At 34.4% G+C, this 22,954-nt stretch overlaps 1 protein-coding gene across 3 annotated transcripts in view; it reads right to left on the bottom strand.

Annotated features, from left to right (window-relative positions):
* The window catches only part of mafa (v-maf avian musculoaponeurotic fibrosarcoma oncogene homolog a (paralog a)), a 1,357,435-nt gene that overhangs the window by 497,101 nt on the left and 837,380 nt on the right, over window positions 1–22,954 (bottom strand). For 2 of the 3 annotated variants that reach the window (XM_051932123.1, XM_028809816.2), the window contains exon 1: window positions 9,233–10,669. In XM_051932123.1, coding sequence (XP_051788083.1) covers window positions 9,233–10,200 — 968 coding nt within the window. In that variant the 5' untranslated portion in view covers window positions 10,201–10,669. Of the gene's footprint in view, window positions 1–9,232; window positions 10,670–22,954 lie in introns of those variants that run through there. The other variant, XM_051932122.1, reaches the window with a different exon arrangement.

The following is a 22,954-nucleotide window of genomic DNA, read 5'->3' as shown; positions in this document are numbered from 1 at the left end:
AGAGCAATGAAGAAAGCAAATGAACTGCCTCAGCCTCATATGCATTAATTTTTGGTGAATGCTACAGAACTTTAGAGTGAAAGATCCATTTGGATTAGGTAGCTAGTAGAGAGCAAATTATTAGAGCATGTGAAGTGAAGTGATTTGCATCTTGGTAGAAAGTGTAATGTTGACAGTACATTCCTCTCTTGGGTGGCTGTATTTGTTTATTTTAAGCTAATGTGTGTTTCAGTAAATGTGCCTAGAAACAAAGTGCTATAATGGAAGAACCTAACCAAAGAAAGCAGCTAAGTACTCTATTTTAACAGACGGCTATTCATTATGAGTTTTGGTCTAATTCTTATATTTAGGTAAACCTAAGTATTTTTAGGCGTATACCGCCTCCAAATGCAAACATAATGCATACCTAAACAGATAATACAAATCACAAAAGAATGAAAGATGATTGCGTTTGAAATCATGCAATATGAGGATTTTTTTTGCCATGCACCATGCATGTTTTGGTACAATATTTTGTAAAAGAAAAACAAAATGCTAGCAATACCATTAAAATTGTTAATTATTATGACTGCGGAAGAAAACCACTAAATATTACAAATGTCTTAGAAGGAACTCTTTGACTAATTGGTAGTCCCTCAGATTCACCTGCTATCCTAAAGTAGCACTAGAGGGAATATTAAATAATGTATAGTGGGAAAGAAAGAAAGAAAGAAAGAAAGAAAGAAAGAAAGAAAGAAAGAAAGAAAGAAAGAAAGAAAGAAAGAAAGACTCAATTATTTCACTTGCATCTTACTTATTAAATTGCAATACTACCGCATAGTACACTACAGCTGTTTCTAAAGATGATTACCTTCTCTACAATTCTGCAAACTTTCAAACAGTCTAAGTCATTACAATGCTATTGAAGTTATACAGGATCAAGAATATATTGGTGCTGAGTACAATCATTTACCAAATGACAAATGTATTTGTAGTAAGGTGATGTGTCTTTCCAAAAAAAAAAAAATTGTGAATCAGTTGTTTCGGAGACAGATGGGTACAGTATTCCTGAATAAATATTATATTGTAGTTCGCAATCTCCTACATGAAGAACCATAGAGACCCTGGACTCCCAGCTAAAAAATGAACTAATAAGCCCAAACAGTCAAGGAGACTAACTGACATTTCAGCATGCCAATATGCCTGCTTGTGCTGTTGTCTGCCAGTTTCTCATGCCTACAGTTAAATCCAATGATGGTAACAACCATTCAGTTTTTAAAGTAACTCCAGTGTGAATGTTTTAGAAATTGCAGCTTTAGTGACCAACAAGTAATCATAAATTGTATAACATTAGTACAAGATCACCTAATCATTATAATTGATTATGCAGTAGTTACTTCCTGTTTATCAGTCTTTAGAAGAAATTGCTGGGCTGGTCTTCATAAAATATTAAATCACGTTATTCAAAAAGACAAGACTTACAAGATATGTGTGCTTTTGTCTACCCTAATTCCATATGTACAATGTCACTGTTGTAGACCACAGCCTGAAATTTTGCTTTAAGAAAATTAGCATTTATTGATCTGTACAGAGTCGCACCAAAAATATAAAAAAGAAAAGTAATTTACAATTCTCCTCTGTAAGGCAATTCTAAGAGAGAAAGAAAAAAAATCAGTTCACATATGTCTCAGAATACTAAAGACTCAGCTTTGCTTGAAGACATCAAAGTATGTCTCTATGAAAAATGCTCTACCTGTATACACAAATCAAAAGAAGTTCACAAATAATATTTATGCTCATTTCAAGATTTGCCCAGCAGCATCTGTGCATTTTTCTTTTAGCAGGTCTCATTTTTTTTTTTTTTTTGCATTTAGGCCAATTACAATGTAAAACAGATAGAGCAGTATAATTTTTCAAAAGAGGTAAATGACTTCCACTAACTGGTTTCAAGTACAGTGCATTAATCAATGAGTCTAATTGGACCTATTTTTATCAAGACATACTACAATACAGATTGATTTAGAAACAGGCTTGGGCAAACAAAATAGATCAAATTTTATTCAAATTTGATAAAATTTTTGAAGTAATTTTCTTTAAAGAAAAACGTATCAATATACAGTAGTTCCTGAGCAGTGGGTTTCTGATATGCTGTGATCACTGTGCTGTAATATTGAAATAATAAGATAATCATATAATTTTGTGTTACTGCTAAACATTATTTGAAAAAATAAAGTTACAGCAGATAAACCTAAAATGTACAAAATACATCTATCCGCTTTCAAATGTGGTCCAGCAAGTGATAAATAACAGGTGCAAAGTGAACTTGCATAGCTGAACTGATACAAATCCGCTGGGATTGAGTGTATTATGCATAAACATTTTTCACTAAAACACTGTAAAAAATCACCATGCTTCTATGCATGGAAGGCTAAATGCAATCCATTTTTTTTAAATCAGAAAAAAACTTTTTTTTTATGATTGTTCCTCAGTTCTACTCCATGACCTACTTAGATGATTTTAGGATTTAATGATGTTTTCTATACCTAAGGTATTGATCAGAAAACACTGAGACTCCAACCTTAATGTGATTTGTTTAATAAGATGTTTTGAGGAAGGAAACAACACCAATTTTCTATTTGTTCTGCTGCTTTCCAGCCACAACACTTGAGCCCAAAGAGCATTATTATTAATTCAGCAAGCCCTTTATCTGACCAATTGTTGTTTCATTTAATACAGGCTTGTTACTAACTTTCAATGAAATCTATACAACTACTCTGGAGTACAGATTTAAAAAGATTCAAGATGTACAGCAAGTAATAAGCATTCAGTCCTTTCTACTGTATCTATCTATCATTTCCCATCATTTCCTTCCAATACTTAGGCAAGTTTGCTTGTACAGTATGAATCTATATTTCAGTCATACTTTGTGCCTGGTTAAACTACCATATCGTGTAAAATGACGCAGTGAAATTTTATAATATTAATGCAGAACGTTGTTCATGTTCATGTCAAGTAGAAGTCTATCCGGCTACCATATATTTTTAAAATAATAAGCAATTTGAAACAATCACTACAAAAGCCTTCCACATTCAAACTTTTCATGAAAAATAAAGGAGGAAAAAAAATCCAGTATTAATCCACTAATACAGGCGGAGATTCCAAAACGCTTTTGAAATATCTAATGATATGACATTAGCGCTGCTTGAAATTAGGTGCAATTCTTTTATTTCGTCTTGCCACCTAAACATACTTTAAATAATAGGGAAAAAAATGGTATGCCACTGATCTGTTGAAACCATTTAGTGCAATAAAGTTCTAAACCAGCCACCGTGAATTCAAAGTGACACCAGGTCAGTACTGAACTTTATAATTTAAAACACCAAATTACTCAAATGGGCTTGGCAAGACTGAGAGTGCCACTGTATAAATGCTGCACTCCTCTCTTAGACCTTTCCATAGCATATGAATTGAATTACTCTGTTAAAATTACCTTTTCTATATATTACAATTTTCTTTTCACTTTAACACATCAAAGCAAAATTGTTATTGCACATTATGTTGCCTTTACATATGCAGGTGCTGTTTATATTTCAACACAGCTTACAAAATCAGGTTCATATTTTCTACACAGTAACTTCCCTTCCGATAGCTGGGCTCAGGTAAAAGAGCTGCCTTGTGATATTTCAGCAAAGCTGACAGAGACAGTGATCAAATGGTTGCAATGCTTTAGTCCTCTGTACATACTTTGAAATTCCTAATACATAAACATATAAATGTTAAAGAATGTTGCCTTCAAAAAGAACAGCACATTATTAAAAATTGACCAATTATTCCTTAACTTGTTTATTGAGTGTATAATCTATTAGCACTGATTTAATTTCAAAGTAATAAACTAGGAGAGTGTAAAACAAAAAACTGTGTAATTTATATATAACAGAAATGACTACTCTATTTATTATCCACAAAGATTCAAAATTGCTTTTGGAATCAGACAGCTTCATAGTATTTCAGTATGCATAACTATAAGACACTATGGTATTAATTTAATTATTGATATGGTTGTTTACAAGCAATGTATTTTAAGCCCTGCCTGATTCTTTCTAAATTAGTCTTTTCTTCAAAACATAATTTAGCAAATACACCTTAAGGTCTAAAAAAGACAACTGTGTATTATTTTAATGTTGTAGCCGAAAATAGTCATAGGCATTGGAGTGGTATGCAGACATATCACAATGAGCCTTAAAAATGAACGTAAATGAGCAGTGTAGAAAGATAATTATTTTGAGTATAGCTGCTGTTAATCACTTAAGATAAAGACAGCCTAGCATTTAAGAAAGCATAAATTAAGAGAAACCCGCAAATTCACTTTTACTTACCAGCTTATGCTCGCATTTGACTGTATGAAAGTATGTATGACAGTGTGTATGCACAAATAAAAACATTTCAGAGAAATGAACCAATATAGATCTTCAAACCTTTGTGATATTACCACTATATATTTATCTATTTTTGTATATCAAAGTTTGGCAGTATTTAATTTACTGTGCATTACTCTTCTTCTCTTTGACCTTGCTTCTTTTGGAAATTATTTTTTCTAAAACAACTACATTTTCAACCACAAAAGGGAAATGATATCATGAGATCTGTTGGTTATCCTTTTTTTATGATATTTTTGAAATGATTATTTAGAACTATTAGTTCCTGTAAATAAATCTTTGCAGGCACTGCGTTTTCAAGTGTGACTTATGATGTGCATTTAAGACATTTACTGTCAATTTATCATTAAACAAAGACTACATATTTTAGTATCTATATCCTGATTTCATTTATCTCTTTTCTAAAATGAGTGCACATGTCACTGCTTCCAGTGCACCGATGCTCAACTTGTATTAGGTGGTAAATCCAAAATACACATACTAAATGTTCACTCAGAAAATTTTAAGAAATCATTTCTACACAAGTTACACATACTGCAAATTCTTCCACAGGCCAATATGGTTTAGCAGGTATCCTGAATTTTTAAACCACATTGTTGGTTAAACAGGATGACAATTCACTTACTTAAAATTATCAGTGCCCTAAACAATAGGAACAATATGTATATAACACCAAATCAGCAGTTATTATTTAAGCATCCACTTTTTAGAAATTCATTGTCACACTTTTAGCACAGATTAATGATGTGACTGTGATTTCATTAGATATTTAAAAAAGCTTTTGAAGACAATAACAAAAATGCATTTCTGTTTTTCACTGATATATGCATTTACTTGTGGAAAAGTTTTGTTTTCTAATGCTTATTGATACAAATTAATTTTGTCCTTATGAATATACATTATAACTAATGAAATGAAATGAAGTACAGCATGGAATCATTTAAATGTTATATGCAATAAAATACTATTGTTCTATCTATCTATCTGGAGATAAAGTGCATTTATGTAACCCGCATTATGTTGTATTATATCTATTATAAAAGAATAAGCTTGAAAAAAATCGTTTTATATAATATAATATAATATATATATATATATATATATATATATATATATATATATATATATATATATATATCTTTACATATTATACTACAATCAGCAAATGTCTAGAGCACGCCAAAAGTAAATGAGACAATTTCAAACTCCACATTACACCTTTAACATTTCTGTGTCCCTGAGATTTAAGCATATCTGAAAACAGTAAAGGGGAATAGAGATTTGTGAAGCGCTGTGATATGTGTGTGTAAATTATTCTCGTTTTTATTAAAGTGCGGTTTAAAACGCATATATTAAATAGCAGATATTTGTTTGCTTTATTACAAATATTTAAAGTGCCTACTTTTTTCTTTAACGAACTCGAAAGATCACTCCAAATGAGTTCGCGTGCACGTCTGTTTTAATTGCGCCCTGTATGGAATCACAAGCCGCACCTTCGAGTATAAAGTAATTCAAGTGGCATCGCGCCGAGTGATCAATATGGAAAACCTACTTGCATATTAGTTATAACTGCAAGGTCTTACTTTCAATCAGTGTAGCGTAGTTGAAACTGCCTGATGTTTTTAAGTTTGCCATAAGTTTAATTATTAACTGTGACCTGAAGCAGGCACCATTATCACTTAAGATGTTGCGCAATTCAAAAGGTCAAAAGGCAACCAGCAAAGCCAAAGGCTAAAAACTGCGGGCAAATGGAAGGTAACAGGTAACGATTTAAAATAAAGAGAGGGGAAAACTGTCTTTTTTTTCTTTCTTTCTTTTGGTCTCCCCCGTTTGTTATGTTTCTGGAGCTATTTACTAAAGATACAGTCACTTTACTATTAGTTGGGAAGAGCCCTGAACCCTCAAGTGTTAATCAGTGTGATAAATCTCTCTTTGAAGAGTCCGACTCCAAGCTTCGCTCCAGTCTTTGTGCAGATGAAGATAAAAATAAGTTGATTACCGCTTTGAATACTCCACATTGTCATCTTGCAATTATCCTTAAAAATCCTATTACAAATACACTTATGCACCGCTAAGCATATTTGCTCCAGAAGTGGGGGTCTGAACTGCCCCATACAGCTTAGTGCCCTTAAGGGGCCATAGAAGGCTTGCATAGTTTATTAGCGTATTAAAAATACATTACATAACGACAGGACTGTAAAAGCTTGCTTTAGATAATTTTGTTGTATGTTTTAGTTATTTGCTTTCTGTTGGCACACAGAGCAATTTCTAGCTTTCACGACTTTTGCTGTAACTAATAAGAAGAATCATAACACTTAAGGAAATACACTATATGTCTTTCAGAAACTTAGCAAATCGAGACTAACTCTACATACATTGGTCTACAATTCGTCAACATAAATTGAGGGGGGGGGGGGGGGGGGTAAAGTTAACTTGTTTTATAACTGCAAAGTGGTGCCACAGTGCCAAGTACTTATAGCATAAATATAAAATACAAAAAAGAGGCCTGCCAGCCAGTGTACTTTTCAAAATGATATAGTTCTAGTAAAAAAGTTTTAAGCAGTGAACCTCTGAAAAGAAACTGGATTGAGCCAAAAGTGCAATTTATTTATTTATTTTTGCATATTTTAAAATTCATTTTTATACCCACAAGAGTCTGAAAGAAAAATTAAGCACATATATGAACATCACATATGGTTAGTAACTTAAAAGAACTAAAAAATTTTGCACAGCAAAATATATAGAAATGAAATGAATTGTAAGTGACAGATTTTTTTTTTAACTTTTGTTTGTATGTATTTATTATTACTAAATTATTATTATTATTACGTTTATTATTATTATTATTGAATTGGTACTTTCCACACTGGCAGGGTATCAGCCCCTGGTGATTTATCAATATCCAGACACTGAAGATGATTATTGCCATTGAAACTTCAGTTGTATATTATAACAGAGACAAATTGCATCACTTTAAAAGTGCAGTAATGCCATGTATAACTGTATAAACCTTATTTCTTTATTTTGATTAGCGTTTTAAACAGATTTGCATTTTCTATTATATGCTTGTATATTACATTTTAGTGCAAATTCAGTCCAAAATACTTTTTTTTTCTTTTTTGTTTTCAATTACTAGTATTGGTTGTTTTTTTGTTTTTTTGTTTTTTTCTTAAGCATACATTTTCAAATGTATAGCAACCAACACACTGCCTCCCCACCCCCGCACCCCCTGCGAGTGCATAGGACTTCCTCCTCCTAATACTTTGGTTTAAAAATACAGTCAGTGGTATACCAAGGGCTACATTTTATCCAGCTCTTGTTTTAATTGCAAGCACATGCTGCAAAATTTGTTTTATGTATTAAAACAATCCCATTTATTTTACAAATTTGCCCCCTCCCCCTTTACATCACAACAATAAAACAATTTAGTGCATCAGACCATATAAAACCTACAGCTAAGTAAACCTAATCTATCTATAACATTCCTTTTTTATAACAACCTGTAGCATAACCATTTAATTCAGGGCTTACAGATTATAAAACTATATACTTAACTTATATACTGGGAACTCACAGCATTCCACAGAATTACCAAATGCATTAGAAAGGGGCATATGTTAAATAAAAGAAACTGCTTTTAAGCAATAAAGAGTTTTAGTCCCAAAGAGGGATCGATTCCTTTTTGAAACTTCCAAGTCCTCTTTCCTTAACAACACGGAATCCAGTTTGACAGCTTTCAAGAGGAATGCTTCAGTGCATAAATGTACAAATAAAGAAAAGAAAAAAAAATGGGAGTCTGACTTTTTTCCTTTCTTTTTTCTTTTTTTTTTGCACAACTGAAAACTTCAAGCAGTCTATAATAGCAGATGCATTTTCATGTGGGGATGTCACTCGCACTTTTTTGTTGCAAACTCAAAAAAGTGATGAAGCAATATATAATAAAGTTATGAATGCCATGCCGTTTAAGTCATCCAAGAAAGTTCTTTTTCAAGCACAAAGAAAAAAAAAACAAAAACAAAAAAAAAAAAACCATACATGTCCAGCATGCAAGGTTGTTTTTTAATATAATGTCTTTTGATAATGTATATATTTTCAACAGTTATAGTTCTTTGTTGCTAAACACAAAATAGCAAGCATTATAATGCATGAGATGAGAATGGAGTAAAAATGGCAGGCTCAAAGTATGTTTTTTTGTTTGGCAAATTAAAAATAAAAATAAATAAAAGCCAAAAACTCACATGAAAGCTGAAGGTGGCTGGAGTTGTATTTTTGGCGGGTGGGCCTTTATTTTCATTTTTTAAGCTGGGTAGTGCTAAAAAAAATCTCTTGATGAACTTAAAAGGCAAAAGTGAGTCTCTTTTTCACAATGCAAACTCAAATGTTATGCAAAAAAAGGACTTAATAGAAAAAAACACACACAGCAAGCCCAAAACTAATGTGTCTGTGCCTATGTGTGTATATACTGTACATATACACACATACCTGCAACTATTATCATAACAAAAAGACACTGATGGCAGGTTTCAAAGAGTAAGTTCCAAAATGAATATATATCTTTGATAATATGTCCAATCTTTATTTTATAAAGCCCTCCCCCTGCAAAAAAAAAGAAAAAAAAAACTTAAAAACTTGAGCAAGCCACCGATTCTCATTACAAAAGACGAAAAAGTAAAGCACCTTTTCTAAAGGTTGGCAAACTTGCTTCTTGGTCTAGCAAACCCCAGACAAAAAAAAAGAAGAAAAAGAAAATAATAATATTTCACATGGAGAACTGTTATTAAGGGGTTGACAAGCTGTGTTTGTATGTTGAGACTCACATGAAAAACTCTGGAGAAGAAGGGTTGTCGCTGCTGGAGCCGTTTTCTCTGAAGCCATTGCTGATGAGCTTCTCGTATTTTTCCTTGTAGGCATCCCTCTCCCGGACCAGCCTGGAGATTTCTTGCTTGAGGTGCTCAACTTGCTGCATGAGTTGATTCTTCTCGCCTTCCAGGACGTGCCTCTGCTGGACCCTCTTGTAACGACACGACTGGGCATAGCCTCTGTTTTTAAGGGTTCTCCTCTTTTGTTTCAGCCGGATCACTTCTTCTTTGCTGACCCCCCGCAGCTGCCGGTTGAGCTCTCTTACCGACATGGTAACCAGCTGCTCGTCCGAAAACCGGTCGTCCAAATGCATGCTGTGGTGCTGGTGGTTCGCCCCTGAGTTGCCGGTGGAAGGCGCCCCGGATGCTTGGTGGTGTCCGCCGGTGTGATGGTGGTGGTGGTGGTGATGAGGAGCCGCGCTCTGAGCTGCAGCCGCCGCGATCACTGCGGACACCACAGCGGCGGCGGATCCCATCTCTTCCCCGGCCATGGTGCCTCCCGATCCGGCTCCTCCGGCAAACTGCTGCCCTCTAGCATAGCCGTCGAAGCTCTGAAGCTGGTGACTGCTGTTGATCAGAGCCTCTACTGCGTCTTCAGGGCTAAAGCCCAAAGCCTCCGGGTTCAACTGCTGTTGGTAGCCGGTCATCCAGTAGAAATCCTCCAAGTGCGCCTTCTGGTCGCTCCCAGAGCCCGGGCTGGGCGCCGAGAAGCTTGGGGAAGGGGGTACGGAGCTGCAAGGCGTGCTCATCGGGGTGGAAGACAGGGATCCCCCGGCGATCAGGCGGCTGCACTGGCTGATGCTGCGATCGGGCTCCACCGGCTCCTTTTTCACTTCAAACTTCATCAGATCGAAGTCATTAACATATTCCATGGCCAGGGGACTAGTGGGCAGGTCGGAGTTGCTCATTGCCAGTTCTGATGCCATCCTTTTGCTGTTGACAGTCCTCCAAAGGGGGTGAAGAGCAGCTGTCAAACTGTTCTGGTTTGAAAGAGTGTGAGCCAGCTTGATTTATTTATTTAATTTTTTTGAACCAAGAAAAAAGAGCGTTCGGTTTGCAGTACCCTTTTTTTCTCTTTTAAACTCACAATTTTCCTTTGCTGTAGAGTCTATTGCACAGACGCATCAGAGCAGCGCGCGTGTTGTCCCTTCCTCCGTTCTTTGCATGAGATCTGCGGCTTTTTTTTTTTTCAGAGAAAAAAAAATAAAAAAAAATGTATGAAAACCTTGACTACTTCATGACTTCTTTATATACTGTAAAGTGTACGAGGCTAAGAAAAAGGGAGGAAACAAAGTCAACTTCTATTTAGCCGCGCAGAAGAAAAGAAAAAAATAAACCCCAAGGCTTGTTGGAGAAATTTTTTAAAGGATCACCCAGCAGATGAGTTTAAAAGCATTGCTGAGCTTTATAGCTGCTCTGACGTCAGGTTCAAATGGGAAATTGACTAAGCCTCTGAGCCAATGGGCTCGCTTAGCAAGAAAGCTAATTAGCATAATAGTATAGAAACAAGGAAAACTTTTCTCAACTGTCAATCACAAACTATCAGCTGACTGTCAGCTGGGAGTCAAAGTTTTTAACTCTTTCGAGTCTTAGCAAGGTTTTCATTTAAACCTATCCCGAGATGAGTTATTTGCAGCTAATAACCGCGTAAGTGTAACCGCGACGTCGTCTCCCTTTATGAGTTCTATATATTGTCTGTTGAATTCAGTTGTACCTGTTTATTATTATTATTATTATTATTATTATTATTATTATTATTTTTAGCTTGAAATCGTTGATTTCAAACAACCAAAAGCAGCAAAATAAAAGTTCGGCAATGCAACTTAAAGCAGGTTGCATCCGTACTAGCGAAGGCACAATTGCTTTCCTTACAAATAAGGAAACATGGTCGAACTTTGCAAAAAGTTGTGTTGTGCATTTAGTCATGCATTTTGTTTAAATCCTAAAAAAGAACATCGTCGATTATTGTAAACTTAAAGATATTATTTTCAAAAATGCGGTTTGCTGCATTTTTGGTTTAATAACAAGAAAAATTAGCGATTTGATAACCAGAATGTCCAAATAATTCACATAAAAATCAATGTATTAGACAATAACAGGGCAACCTTAACGTGTTAACCAAATGTATGAAAGTGGACATTATACACGGGATTGTTTCTATTTCAATCACACCTGGTATACTATTGAGCAGAAATGTTTCTGTTTACGTATACAAGATAAGTATATTTCTTATTTTTAATCAAGGACTAAAAGAGAGGGATGGTGATAGAGAAAGCAAGAGACAGAAAAAAATAATAAAAAGATCGGAGGGGGTGGGTAGTGTGAATCAGTGAAAAATCAGAAGCAATTTACTCTATTCAGAAACTCAACAGTGCCACCTTTTGGCGAAAAAAAAAAGAATATTATTATTTCGGTGTTTCGCTCGGGCCATTTGTTTTAAAATTAGACGCCCCTGATAAGCGACATTAAAAGGAATGGACACAAAGTTGTGCTTGAAAATATACTGTGCCTACCCGAAAACTGATCTGCGCTCAAATACCTTGCTCGTTTATGCACTTTGAACTCTGGAATTTTTTTTCTTTATTGCCCGGGATGCTGCGGATCTATAGGAAGGGAAAGAAAAGGTTCTACGGGTAGAGGTATAAATTACTTAAAAATGGTCTTGCCCCATACTAAAATAACCTCAGCCGGCAGCTGCCACGAGCAACAACTCAAAATAAACGATCGGTTCTTTTCAGTTTATGTGTATGTATTATCAATAATAACCAAAGGTTGTCTTATTAACATAACGGTTTGTAGGAGACAGGGCGGTTTTTATTGGCATCTTTCAGTATGAAAAACCATCCTCTGAAATGTATTTGAGAAAATCAGCCATTATTGGTTAACCTATAATTAATACAACTTAAAGCTTAAATTAAATACGTGTTTTCCTATGGAAATTATGAACTCTGAACGAGTACAGTTCCGGCTTTATATTACAAGGTTAAGGTTTTTGTAATAGCCAACACACACACACACACTCATCCACACACCCATAAACAGCCCCCCTTTGCCCCCAAATCAAACCTTGTGGGTTTAAGCAAAACAACCAGTGCTCACAAGATCTGCTTTCTGAAGGTCTGTTCTTCATTCACAAGAGAGCTTTGGACACTAAATTTAGCGTTCAGTTACGGACACGCTCTTTAAAAAAATTGCTCCAAAGGCGCTATACGGCTGTAAGTTTAAAGAAAATACATCAGACCTGCTTCGAACTTAGCGTTTTGGTAGCCTATTAACACATATTCTCATTCTTAAAATCAATTCAGATTGTGTAAAATCTTGTGCGAAAAGAAAACTGAATTAATCGTAATGCATTTCGTTCAGGGTTTGCTTCCTTTAATAGCTACATCAATCCATTTTAAATTAACAGTAGTTCAGCGTTAAACTAGAAGTTCCTTTTAAGATTAGATGTACAGCTATAAAGTTGTTTATCAGTAATTCTAAGAAACTCAACTTCTGGCATTCGGTAATATATTAAACCACTGTCTTGTACATTGCACCTTATCTGGAGTCCAGAGATCATAGTTGTTTGAGACTTTTGATCCTTGTTTTGTACATCATATTATACCTGGGCGTTTTACAGGCCAACATTAATCGTATTAAATATTTTTTTCAGTATCTGTTAATTATGCAGTAGGTACTGCCAAGATTAATACATACAAGAGAACAAAACTGTAGCATTTCTGTCTTTTTCTCCTTTTGCTTTTTCTACCATGTTCATTTAAATGAGCAGCCATATAAAAAGGATGCAGTTATGACACACAACTTTCTTATTTCTTATACATGACTGATGAAATATTGTTAATGCATTGATTCATTTCTTGTCAAAGGATATTAAAAAAAGGTTTGCAATATCTACCATATTATTTCTGTTCTATGTTTTGTCAATTATATTTTTCAGAGTGAGTATGCCAATTATATTACATCATAACTTTTTACTCCTAAAACCTTAAGATGACTTCTATCAATATAGAGGTTATTACACAGTGTGCTGTATGTTTTATGCATAGATGAATAGTCTCTGTGTTAATTTAGTTGTAAAAGTTAAGGTTATGGAGTATGTGATCTAATATTTATCACTGGAAATAGCATGATATACAAAGTCAGATAAAATATCATTCCGACTACATTGTCAGTAATAAAAATAAGAAAACCTAATGTTTCTGTCTCATCATAAATGTGTGCTGAATAGTTTTAAGTAAACATGGTTTATTTGGTATAAAGGAGAACTGTCTTTGTTCATAAGCTCATGAAATGTAAAAGTTATTTCTAAATAAAAGCATAAGGGCAGTAATTATTCTGAAGAATGTCTAACTAAAAAAGAAAAAATATTTTTACAGATTTAAAAGTCAGCACAGCAGAGGCTAGCAATATAAAATGATTTGTTTAGACACTGTTAACTTTGTTATTTTGTTACAGATACACTTCAGATTTGAAAATATGCTTACAAAAGGAGAGACTATTCTAACTATCAAAGTCATGTACAATGTGTGATCTTAAAAGTGCTGGCACTCATTTTTAAGATATCATAAGTTTAACCTTAAGAAATATTTCATTTTTTCCTACTCTATGACATAAACTGCTTGTTTCCAATAACATTAGAAATAAATGCAGAGTCTCATCTGCACTGTTAGAGCACACCACATGCATTGAGTAGGAGTATGCGTTTGAGGAGCCAGTTTATAAATCCTTTTAATAGTTGTCAGATCACTTAATTGGATAACTAAAAACATGAATCATTGCCTTGGATTGTTGAAAGACATTTTATTAAGAGAATCAAACAAGATAATCAGATAATGATGAAAACTGAAGAGGAAATAGACTTGATTAATGTGAAAAGAAATTCAACTACTGTACCTCAATAAAAGGCAAAGACCTTGATGAAAATAATGGCCAGTACATTTTGGAATGAGTGTCATATTTCAAAAGCTGCCAGGGACCCTTGCTGCATGACACAAGTATCTATCTATCTATCTATCTATCTATCTATCTATCTATCTATCTATCTATCTATCTATCTATCTATCTATATTGTAGTATTGCCACATGTTCACAATGCAGCAGAAATTTTTACTTGCATGTCCCGCCAACGTACAACATCTCACAATATATTAAATTACATAGCATCATTTTATTTAATAGAAAATACAAATTACCTTTCCTAATATACTCCATATTCATGTTCAGTCTAAAGTATCTGTCTCATTTAGAGCCTTTCATGTCTGTCTGGGTATTTATCCCTGTATCTGTCTAATATAAAGCCTTTTTATGTCTGGTGTCTGTCTGTGTTGCTCATACATAATACTATCATACTATGTTAATACACATGGAGTAATTATAACATGTTTCATGTGTCAGGGAATTTACTATGGGCAGCAGAAAGGAACTAAATTACCATAAATAACTGGCATAAACATCTACAAGTCAGGTAAAATGGAAATGTATGTTGTTTTTTTCATTACATACATGCTAAAATAAATGTTTCCAATATGAATTTAAAAGGGGCTTATAATTGTTTCAAAATGTGCAGCATTTGGAGTTTCGTTCTACAGTTAATGCTAATAAGTATCATATTAAAATCGTTCTGAATGACTTCCCTGTTAAGTAGTGAAATGTTTTCTTTACTTATGCATTTGATTAAGTGAAAAATACAAGTTATAATTGAGATGACATGAAATTGTGCGTAGATGAAGGTTCTCATTTTGAGATAATCTCTTTCTATTATCTAAGTAAATACTGTGTAGTGCACTTCAGGGCATGCTACTTTCAAGTATCAAAGTCATTCATTTCTTGTGGTTTTCATTCTTTAAGAATTTGTTGTTATTTTAATTTTTAATTATTCTGTACATTTGACATATTGTATGTGCCATATTTAAAAAAAAAGTTTAAGTCTGTACTAACACTTATCACTAGACAGCATCTAAAAAAGCAATTTATATATGTGCCCAACAAGTAATTGAATTGGTTATAAATGGAAGAAAACAGGAAGACGCTAAGGCACTTGAAGAGTAGAAATGCCCACGCCGGTATGCTATATAGTGAGGAACACTACAGCTTGTCTTTGTGCCAAGCAGACTTGGTTTGTAGATGCACCACACAATGAAATTAAGGAAAGCCGTCAGCATTAAGAGGCTTCCTTGTTTTATATTTTAGAGCTATTTTTATGTGTTGCGTGTAATGAAGACTTGTATTTTATTGTAGCAGTGTTTACACATTTTAGAATGTTATTCTTCAAAGTATTGTAGCAGATTTTGAAGTTTTTCATATTTCAGTTTAGATTTGACTTAAATTGCAAAGACTGATGAATAATATTAGTTTCCAAATACATTTGAATTAAATGTTTCTTCTAAAGGGCAAGAAATAATTCTATTTGGTATACAATCTGACAAATATTTAAAAATTCATTAGTGCTCCAGTAATTTTACTTTTACTCATGCAAAAGCATAAACTTTGTACATATTTCATTTCTAATGCATGTATTTGTCTGCTCTGTGCAAATATTGAGGTAAAACAGTATGTGCACATTTATACTATTAAACTATGCCTGTAAATTTAAAGCTTTGTGCCGGGCTACCTACTGAGAAATTTGAAAGCCAACTAAAACAATAGAATAATTCAGTAATGAACTGTGATTGTTTTTCCGTTTTGGAGAAACCAGGAGAAAAACGTTTGAGATAGAATGGAATGAAACTGAGCATAATGGAAGCTGATTATACAAGGCAGGGACTGAGCCGGGCTCCATCGGCTAAACTAGATTATCTCAGCCCACCCCCCTACCCCGTTCACAATACATACAACTGAAAACTTTAACCCATTTGCTGTGTAGGAGATCAGTGGTTGAACATTACATTCACAACACAGTAAAGTTGAAGAACTGCTTTTTTGTGCCTACATTACATTTGATTATTAGTCTGTGCAAGTACTTTCAGGACAACTTTATTGAATTGTTTTGTTTTTCTTATAATAGCTTTAAAGGTTTTCTAATTATTACATTTACTAATAGTTAATTACCTAAATCAACTTAAAAAAATAAATATATATACTGTACTATGATATACTGTAATATACATATTATATACATAATATAATAAAACAAGTAGGTAGTAGTTTAATACCATTGCATTATTATAAACAAATGCAATCTAAAAACATTTTTTCATCACCGGTGTTTGTTTTTAAAACTAAGAATGTTTATTTGTACAAAAAAAGTAACTACCTAGTTGATAAGGTCATCTTGAATGTTATTTTAATCTGTAGACTTACAACTGATGGTTACTAATTATTTTAAAAGAGAAGGGTTACTGTTAGAGAGATTGAACAGAAGAATTCAATATGAAAAAAAGTACTGTACATTTGTTTTGGCTGTTCAGTTTTTATGTAGTATGCTAGGCATATATAGTCATGTTCTTAAATTTGTATCTATTTAAATCGTTTCCAAACAATCCAAATACTCTGCAAGTAATGCACTTTAATGCCTCCACTATAAACCCAGGTTGAGACAATTTTTTTACACCTGTGAGAATGGTATAAAGTGTAAATAAAAGAGAAATGGAAAAACAGTACGTAATTTAAGGCTATCAATAAAACTGTATAAATATATACAGAAGGGTCAAGTGGCATGTTTTCTGTCCGGTTTGCGAGATTTTATTAAATCAGTTGTATTGATATGCGTAAATGCTGTCAATTTATGTGCTAGGCTATATTATGTACAGACTAGTAAAATTAACTCCTTTCTGAAAAGTATAAAAAGAGGATATTCTCATGGGATTTTAGAGTGAATTTGGACAAAATGTAAAATTTCAGTGTTTAGAAAAAAGACACAACACGCATGTCAGTAGGAGATTAAAGGGAAGACAAGTAGACATTATCATAAGATAAAATCTACAGATGACCACAGAAGAAACTTGACTCAGACAATACATCGTTGTTTTAATATGACAGAATGCCTGTGTTACAACAATCATCTACAGTACTTGCTAAAGCTACTGGAGGTATACAGAAAAGGAGAGGCAAAATTTGTTTAAATTGATGTATAGTTTAAAAGAAATCACATCTCAGAGTCACCCACAAACACTGTAGTACCTGTTCAGTATGTTAATTTACAGATGTGTAGGGGGCTTGGTAGGGTCAGTACTTGCAATGATGCTGCTATTGTGCAAAAGAGGCTGTAAGATGCGCAAATGGCATATGTATAGGCAATAGTGAAATTTCCTATATGCTCCAGAAGTGTGTGCAGCTAGTAGCCCTTTTCCTCCATAAAAAATCTATAATGAAAATTGATTGTATATATAACATTGCAAAAACATATAACATAAGCAGAATAGCTATACACATAAAACAAATGATGAGAGACCACAAAGTCTTTTAAATGAAAGGGTACCTATAATGTGCAATTTATCAAGAAATGTCTTAAAGTGGCATCTACCCATATATTGGTATTAACTGTTGTAGGTGGCGATTAAGCTGGACAGGTCTTGATTTGAGTGTATAAGTGGGCAGTGTAGCCAAAAAATCCATGTCAGTTTATAATTCAAAATTTGGATGGTTTTGGTAAATACTGGAATATTGTGTTTATATAAACTTTTTGCACCATAAAAGCTTCTTTTTTTTTGGTAACAAATAACATTGATTAATTTTATCAGTCAAAATGTTTTTTAACATTGTGCCGCTCAAATGGATTTGATAAATGATATTTTTTTCTCTTTTCCTCCTTCAAATTGCACAGCACTGTAAACAATATCCTTCAAGAGGTAGGCTTGCTTATTGCACAAAAATCACATACAAGTCCATACACATAGACATTACCTTTGAGAAGTTAATACACAGATATGAAAGATACTGTATTTCCAATTTCCTTTTGAATGTGTAATTTTATTAAAGGGATCGGCTCACTTACTACACACAGATCACAAACAAGGTAATACACACAAACATTACTTTTAAGGCATTAACACACTGATATACTGTAAAGTCACATTTCCTTTTATGATATAACATGATTTATGTTTAAAAGTATTTAAACGTACTTCTAAAGCAGCAGGAATGTCATCACAAACCACAAAAATGAAAGCTAATAACAGTTTAACAAGCAAGGGATCATTGTTTTTGCAAGTGTCCACTAAATTGAATTCCTACACTTTCATCTTCAGAAACTGCCCAAGATGGAAAGAAAAGCCCAGTAGTTCTACTCATTTATTACTCTGTGCATTTGTCCTGCATGCATTCCTCACTGTGCTTTGTATTTATGCACCAGTTTACCTCTGTATGGAACCCTAAAGTGACTCCTAGGGCTTCTAGGTAAGTCAAGGAAACACTGGGGGTGGCTGCAATATGTAACCTTCCAAAAGTGCCCCCAATGATAAGGTCTGCCTGTTCTGAAAGATGATGGATAAGTGCCTAGGGTGTTGCCTGTCCCTTTATTAGGAAGTGGGGGTACAGGAAAGCAAGACCACCTGGGGCTGCTAAAAAGAGTTCTATCAGAATGACCCCAAGAGTTCCCTAGTGTTTTTAAACAAAATCAATCTCCATCCACACTAGCAATTTCACATCGTTTACAAAAATTTCTTTTCCCAAGCTAAAATCACCAAAAACGCATATAATGTTAACAGTTTACCCACTTGGGTAGGCATCCCTCAACGGAAAAATCCTGAAAGGGATAGTAACGCTGGCAGCCATTGGATTTATCACAAAACTGTAGCAACTGTTAAATTATTTGCTTATTATATATGTATGTAGCATTTAAACTGTACAAAATGCAATTTAGATGATTACAGGTAAGAAATACAGCAAGCACCATGTAAAGTAACTTGTCTGCCATCTGAAATAAAAGAAGTACTGCAAACATAGGTTTAAAAGGCAGTCCTAACCATGCACCAACCGTGGGGGTGGAGAAGAGGCCATAAAAAATGAGTAAGGCAGAAAAAGTGTGCAAGAGGGAATAAATACAGATGTGATAAGGTATCTAAGTTGGCCAGCCACTCTCTCCAGTAAACAGGGAGTGATCTTTGTCTAGATAGAAACATTGGACTTTATGGTTTATTATTTATTTCTGTTTTTTTTCATACTTATACTCTAAACCCAATACCCTTCTGTTTCTGGAATTTCCTTAACAAATTCCTTCAGTTTATGTTTATTTGGCCTGCGTGGCTTTAATTTGGGTTCAGAGGGACTTCTCATAAGTATCCCACATAGGCCACACAGTGTGAAGCAGTCTATCATGCTTGACTACTATAGTGGTTAAAGAAATTAACCATCTTTTGAATCATCTTTTGAACTCAGAATCAACTGAACATTTTATAACATTATAACTTTGTATATTTTTTTGTAATGAATTGTCTTATCATTTATGCACAAAAATAATTTAAATAAATAAAAAAACAATTCTATAGATCCATATGAAATAATTATAAATGAAAAAGAAAAAAAAATGGATGGTTAATAAAAAAAAATAACAGTTCATCTTGCTATGATACAGGAAAAAAACTCTTTTGCGACCAAATACTTTAGGAAACCATCAAAACTTTGGAACAGAGGCTGTCTGTTTGTAGTTAAGGTATTCGATATGACTTTCAGGTAATTATTTCATTTTCTGTCAAGACTAATACATACAGTTCCTACCAAAGACTTTAAGAGTAAGTTCATTATTTTTCAAGCCAAACCTATTTCTTCATGAACATGGTATACCTGTATATGCATATGTCACACAAAATTGTGTTCCAAAGTCCAGCATTTTCTATAAGCAAAGTCTTTGCTTCTAGAATGGTGAAACGAATCATCTACTAAAATAAATGCCTGGAGTAGATGAGAGAATAAAAAATCTTGTTAGAATTATTTTTGGGAAGAGGGCCAGTGAGGTATTTTTAACACATTAATCAGTAATTCTTTATTATTTATCCTCGCAAATGATAACATATTGTGAGTGATCTGGGGAAAAGACTTGGATATGACTGACAGTTTGTTTTTAGATATACTGTAATTCATTCACAAGTATTGGGGTTGAATATACTTAATTATAAAAATTTTGGAGGAATGTCATTTGTAGATAGATAGATAGATAGATAGATAGATAGATAGATAGATAGATAGATAGATAGATAGATAGATAGATAGATAGATAGATAGATAGATAGATAGATAGATAGATAGAACTTTAATTTGTCTTTAATTTGAACTTTTTACAGAAGCAAGTGGAGTGCCCTCTCAGGGTTGGTAGCTAAATAAATACATACATAAATAAATAGACAAGTAAGTAAGTAAATAGTAAATAAATACATGCATACAGTACATACTTGCATACATACATACACACACACTTTGGTCTGAACATACACCAGAATGACTATAAAGCAAGGAAATTAAAAAGAAAGAAAGTTCTGAATTGGCTGTCACAGTCCCAGTGAGGCATTATGCAGGTGTAATGCCGTTGGTATAAAGGAACCCCAGTAGCATTTATTGACACACTTCTGCAGAATAATTAGTTGGCTGAAAGTACTGGTGATGATGATGATGGTTAGCAGTTATTTTATATTTGTGCTTTTCATGAAAGATCTATTTTACTTATACTGCACTAAATTAGTACTACGAATGTTAGATGGGTTTTATTTTTCACCAGATTCAATGTATAACTTACTTATAGACCTTGGGTATGATGTTTACCTGCATTCAGCCCTGCAAGCAGGTCCTCCAACTTGCAGGAAAAATTTGGGGGTTGGTGGCAAGATTGGCACTTCAGCCACAGTAAAAAAAAAAAAAACTCACACTGTTCCATTCCATCTGAACTAGTGTGGTGCTGAGGTGTCACCCATTGCATGGCTGCACTAGGGTCCTAATATGGGATCCTGAGGTGGTTTGTCATGTGGTGGGTGCAGCAAAGTGCTGTATCAGAGCCTGCTCCTAACCTTATAGACCTTGATTTAAATATATTTTTGATTATTTAATTCTGGCCAGCAGATAGCCAAGAGCAGATTTCACAGTTCTTCCTACTTTATTGTGACTGTTACACTTTCTGCACTGTAAAACTCTGAGTATGATGTACAGGATTTGATAGCATCACCAACCAACTATCCTTCTAATCTTGAATTTGTTCACAAAAATGCAGCATTGCTTTACTTGGGTCATAACCCAAGGAAAGTCCTAATAATAGACTCCTCTTTAGGGTATATAAAAGAAGTAAATAAAGGGTGTTCGGATTCAGCGGGTTGGAAAATGGATGGATGGATGGATGTCAATGCATTGCTTAGTCTCGTTTGATTCTTGACTTTAGATTTCTGTTTGAGCTTAAATAATTGTGAACCAGAACCTTCTTGCCCTTGATTTCTGCCACTCAGTACATATCTTTTAATGCATTTACATTGTCTCATCTAATCATTCACTCCTTTCCTCTTTTGGAAAACTCACTGAATCCAAAGCTTTAACTGCACACATAAAGACCTGGGATAATCTTTGGCAGTGGTGCTTCAATCAATGGTATGTTTATTATGTTAAGGAACATAACACCTAACCACCTGATAAACCTCCCAATGAAATGTTCTAAATAAATCCAGCATAATATTATTAAAATCCACCCACAGAGACTAGATTCACACACTAGATTCCAGAAAACACAATACAATACATTATAAAAAATTAATAATTTAATTTGGCAAACTGAATGGACTGAATGGTCTTTTATGGTCAATTCATTTCTAATGTTCTTGTGTAAAAGTTCATATTCAGACAAAAATGACTCTATTCACAAAATCCATCAATTCTAAAGATATGGGACAGGAAAAATGGTCAACTACCTTGGCACTTTACTACTGTGGTCTTTACAGGACAAAAGAGAAAAGAAAACCATTGCTTAAGATGTTTAGGTGTCAAGTACAATTTTCTAGAAGCAGGGCTGCCTCAAGGGTAAATTGCAGCTATAAATAGTTGTTAGTGTTGTGAGAACCAGCCTCGATGGGGACAGACACCGGCTGTGGCGGAAGTGCTGCTTGAGCACCCGGAAGCACACTGGGTGTATTTGCCTCTTGGCCTAGCAGCACTCTGTGTTGTAGCAAAAGTGCTGCCGTCCACATCTCTGGGAATGTCTGGGCAGACCCTGGTGGTGGCCACGTGCCTCAACCAGGTGGAGCTTCCCAGCTCCGAACATGTGATCCACCTGTGAAGCAGGGCGGTTGCCCTCTTGTGTCCCGGGGAGGTATTGGTCCTCTCCCAGTCCTTCCACCTTCCAGGTTTTCCGGTTGAGGAGAACCCCCAGCTGTCTGTCACAGTGCCCTAAAAGAGACATCCAAAAAGGTGTTCCCCTTTTTGAGCTGCACGGTCAGATCTGTAACTGAAATCCACTGGAGGGTGTGGGGGAATGTGGATGGAGAGTGGTGTCCTCTTAATCGCATATAAAACAATGTTTTATCGTCCCTAGGCCAGTGCCTACTCAGCCAATGCCTAGAGCTGGCCCTGAGCAGAAGACACATGGGAAATTCTGAAAGCAAGTCAAAGATGGGTTCCATGATCTGTTAAGATGGAAGTTGTATCTTTGGCTTCAATAATAATTGGTATAAGCATAATATTTAGAACATCACGCCTAAAGTGTCACATATTTGGTGGCAGTAAAATGCTATTGGGATATTTCTTTGCCTTAGCACTCTGAACACTTGTAAA

This window comes from Erpetoichthys calabaricus, chromosome 9 (assembly GCF_900747795.2).
Source record: "Erpetoichthys calabaricus chromosome 9, fErpCal1.3, whole genome shotgun sequence".
Taxonomy (NCBI): domain Eukaryota; kingdom Metazoa; phylum Chordata; class Cladistia; order Polypteriformes; family Polypteridae; genus Erpetoichthys; species Erpetoichthys calabaricus.
Note: the sequence above shows the minus strand (reverse complement) of the source record. Positions and strands in the feature narration are given on the sequence as shown.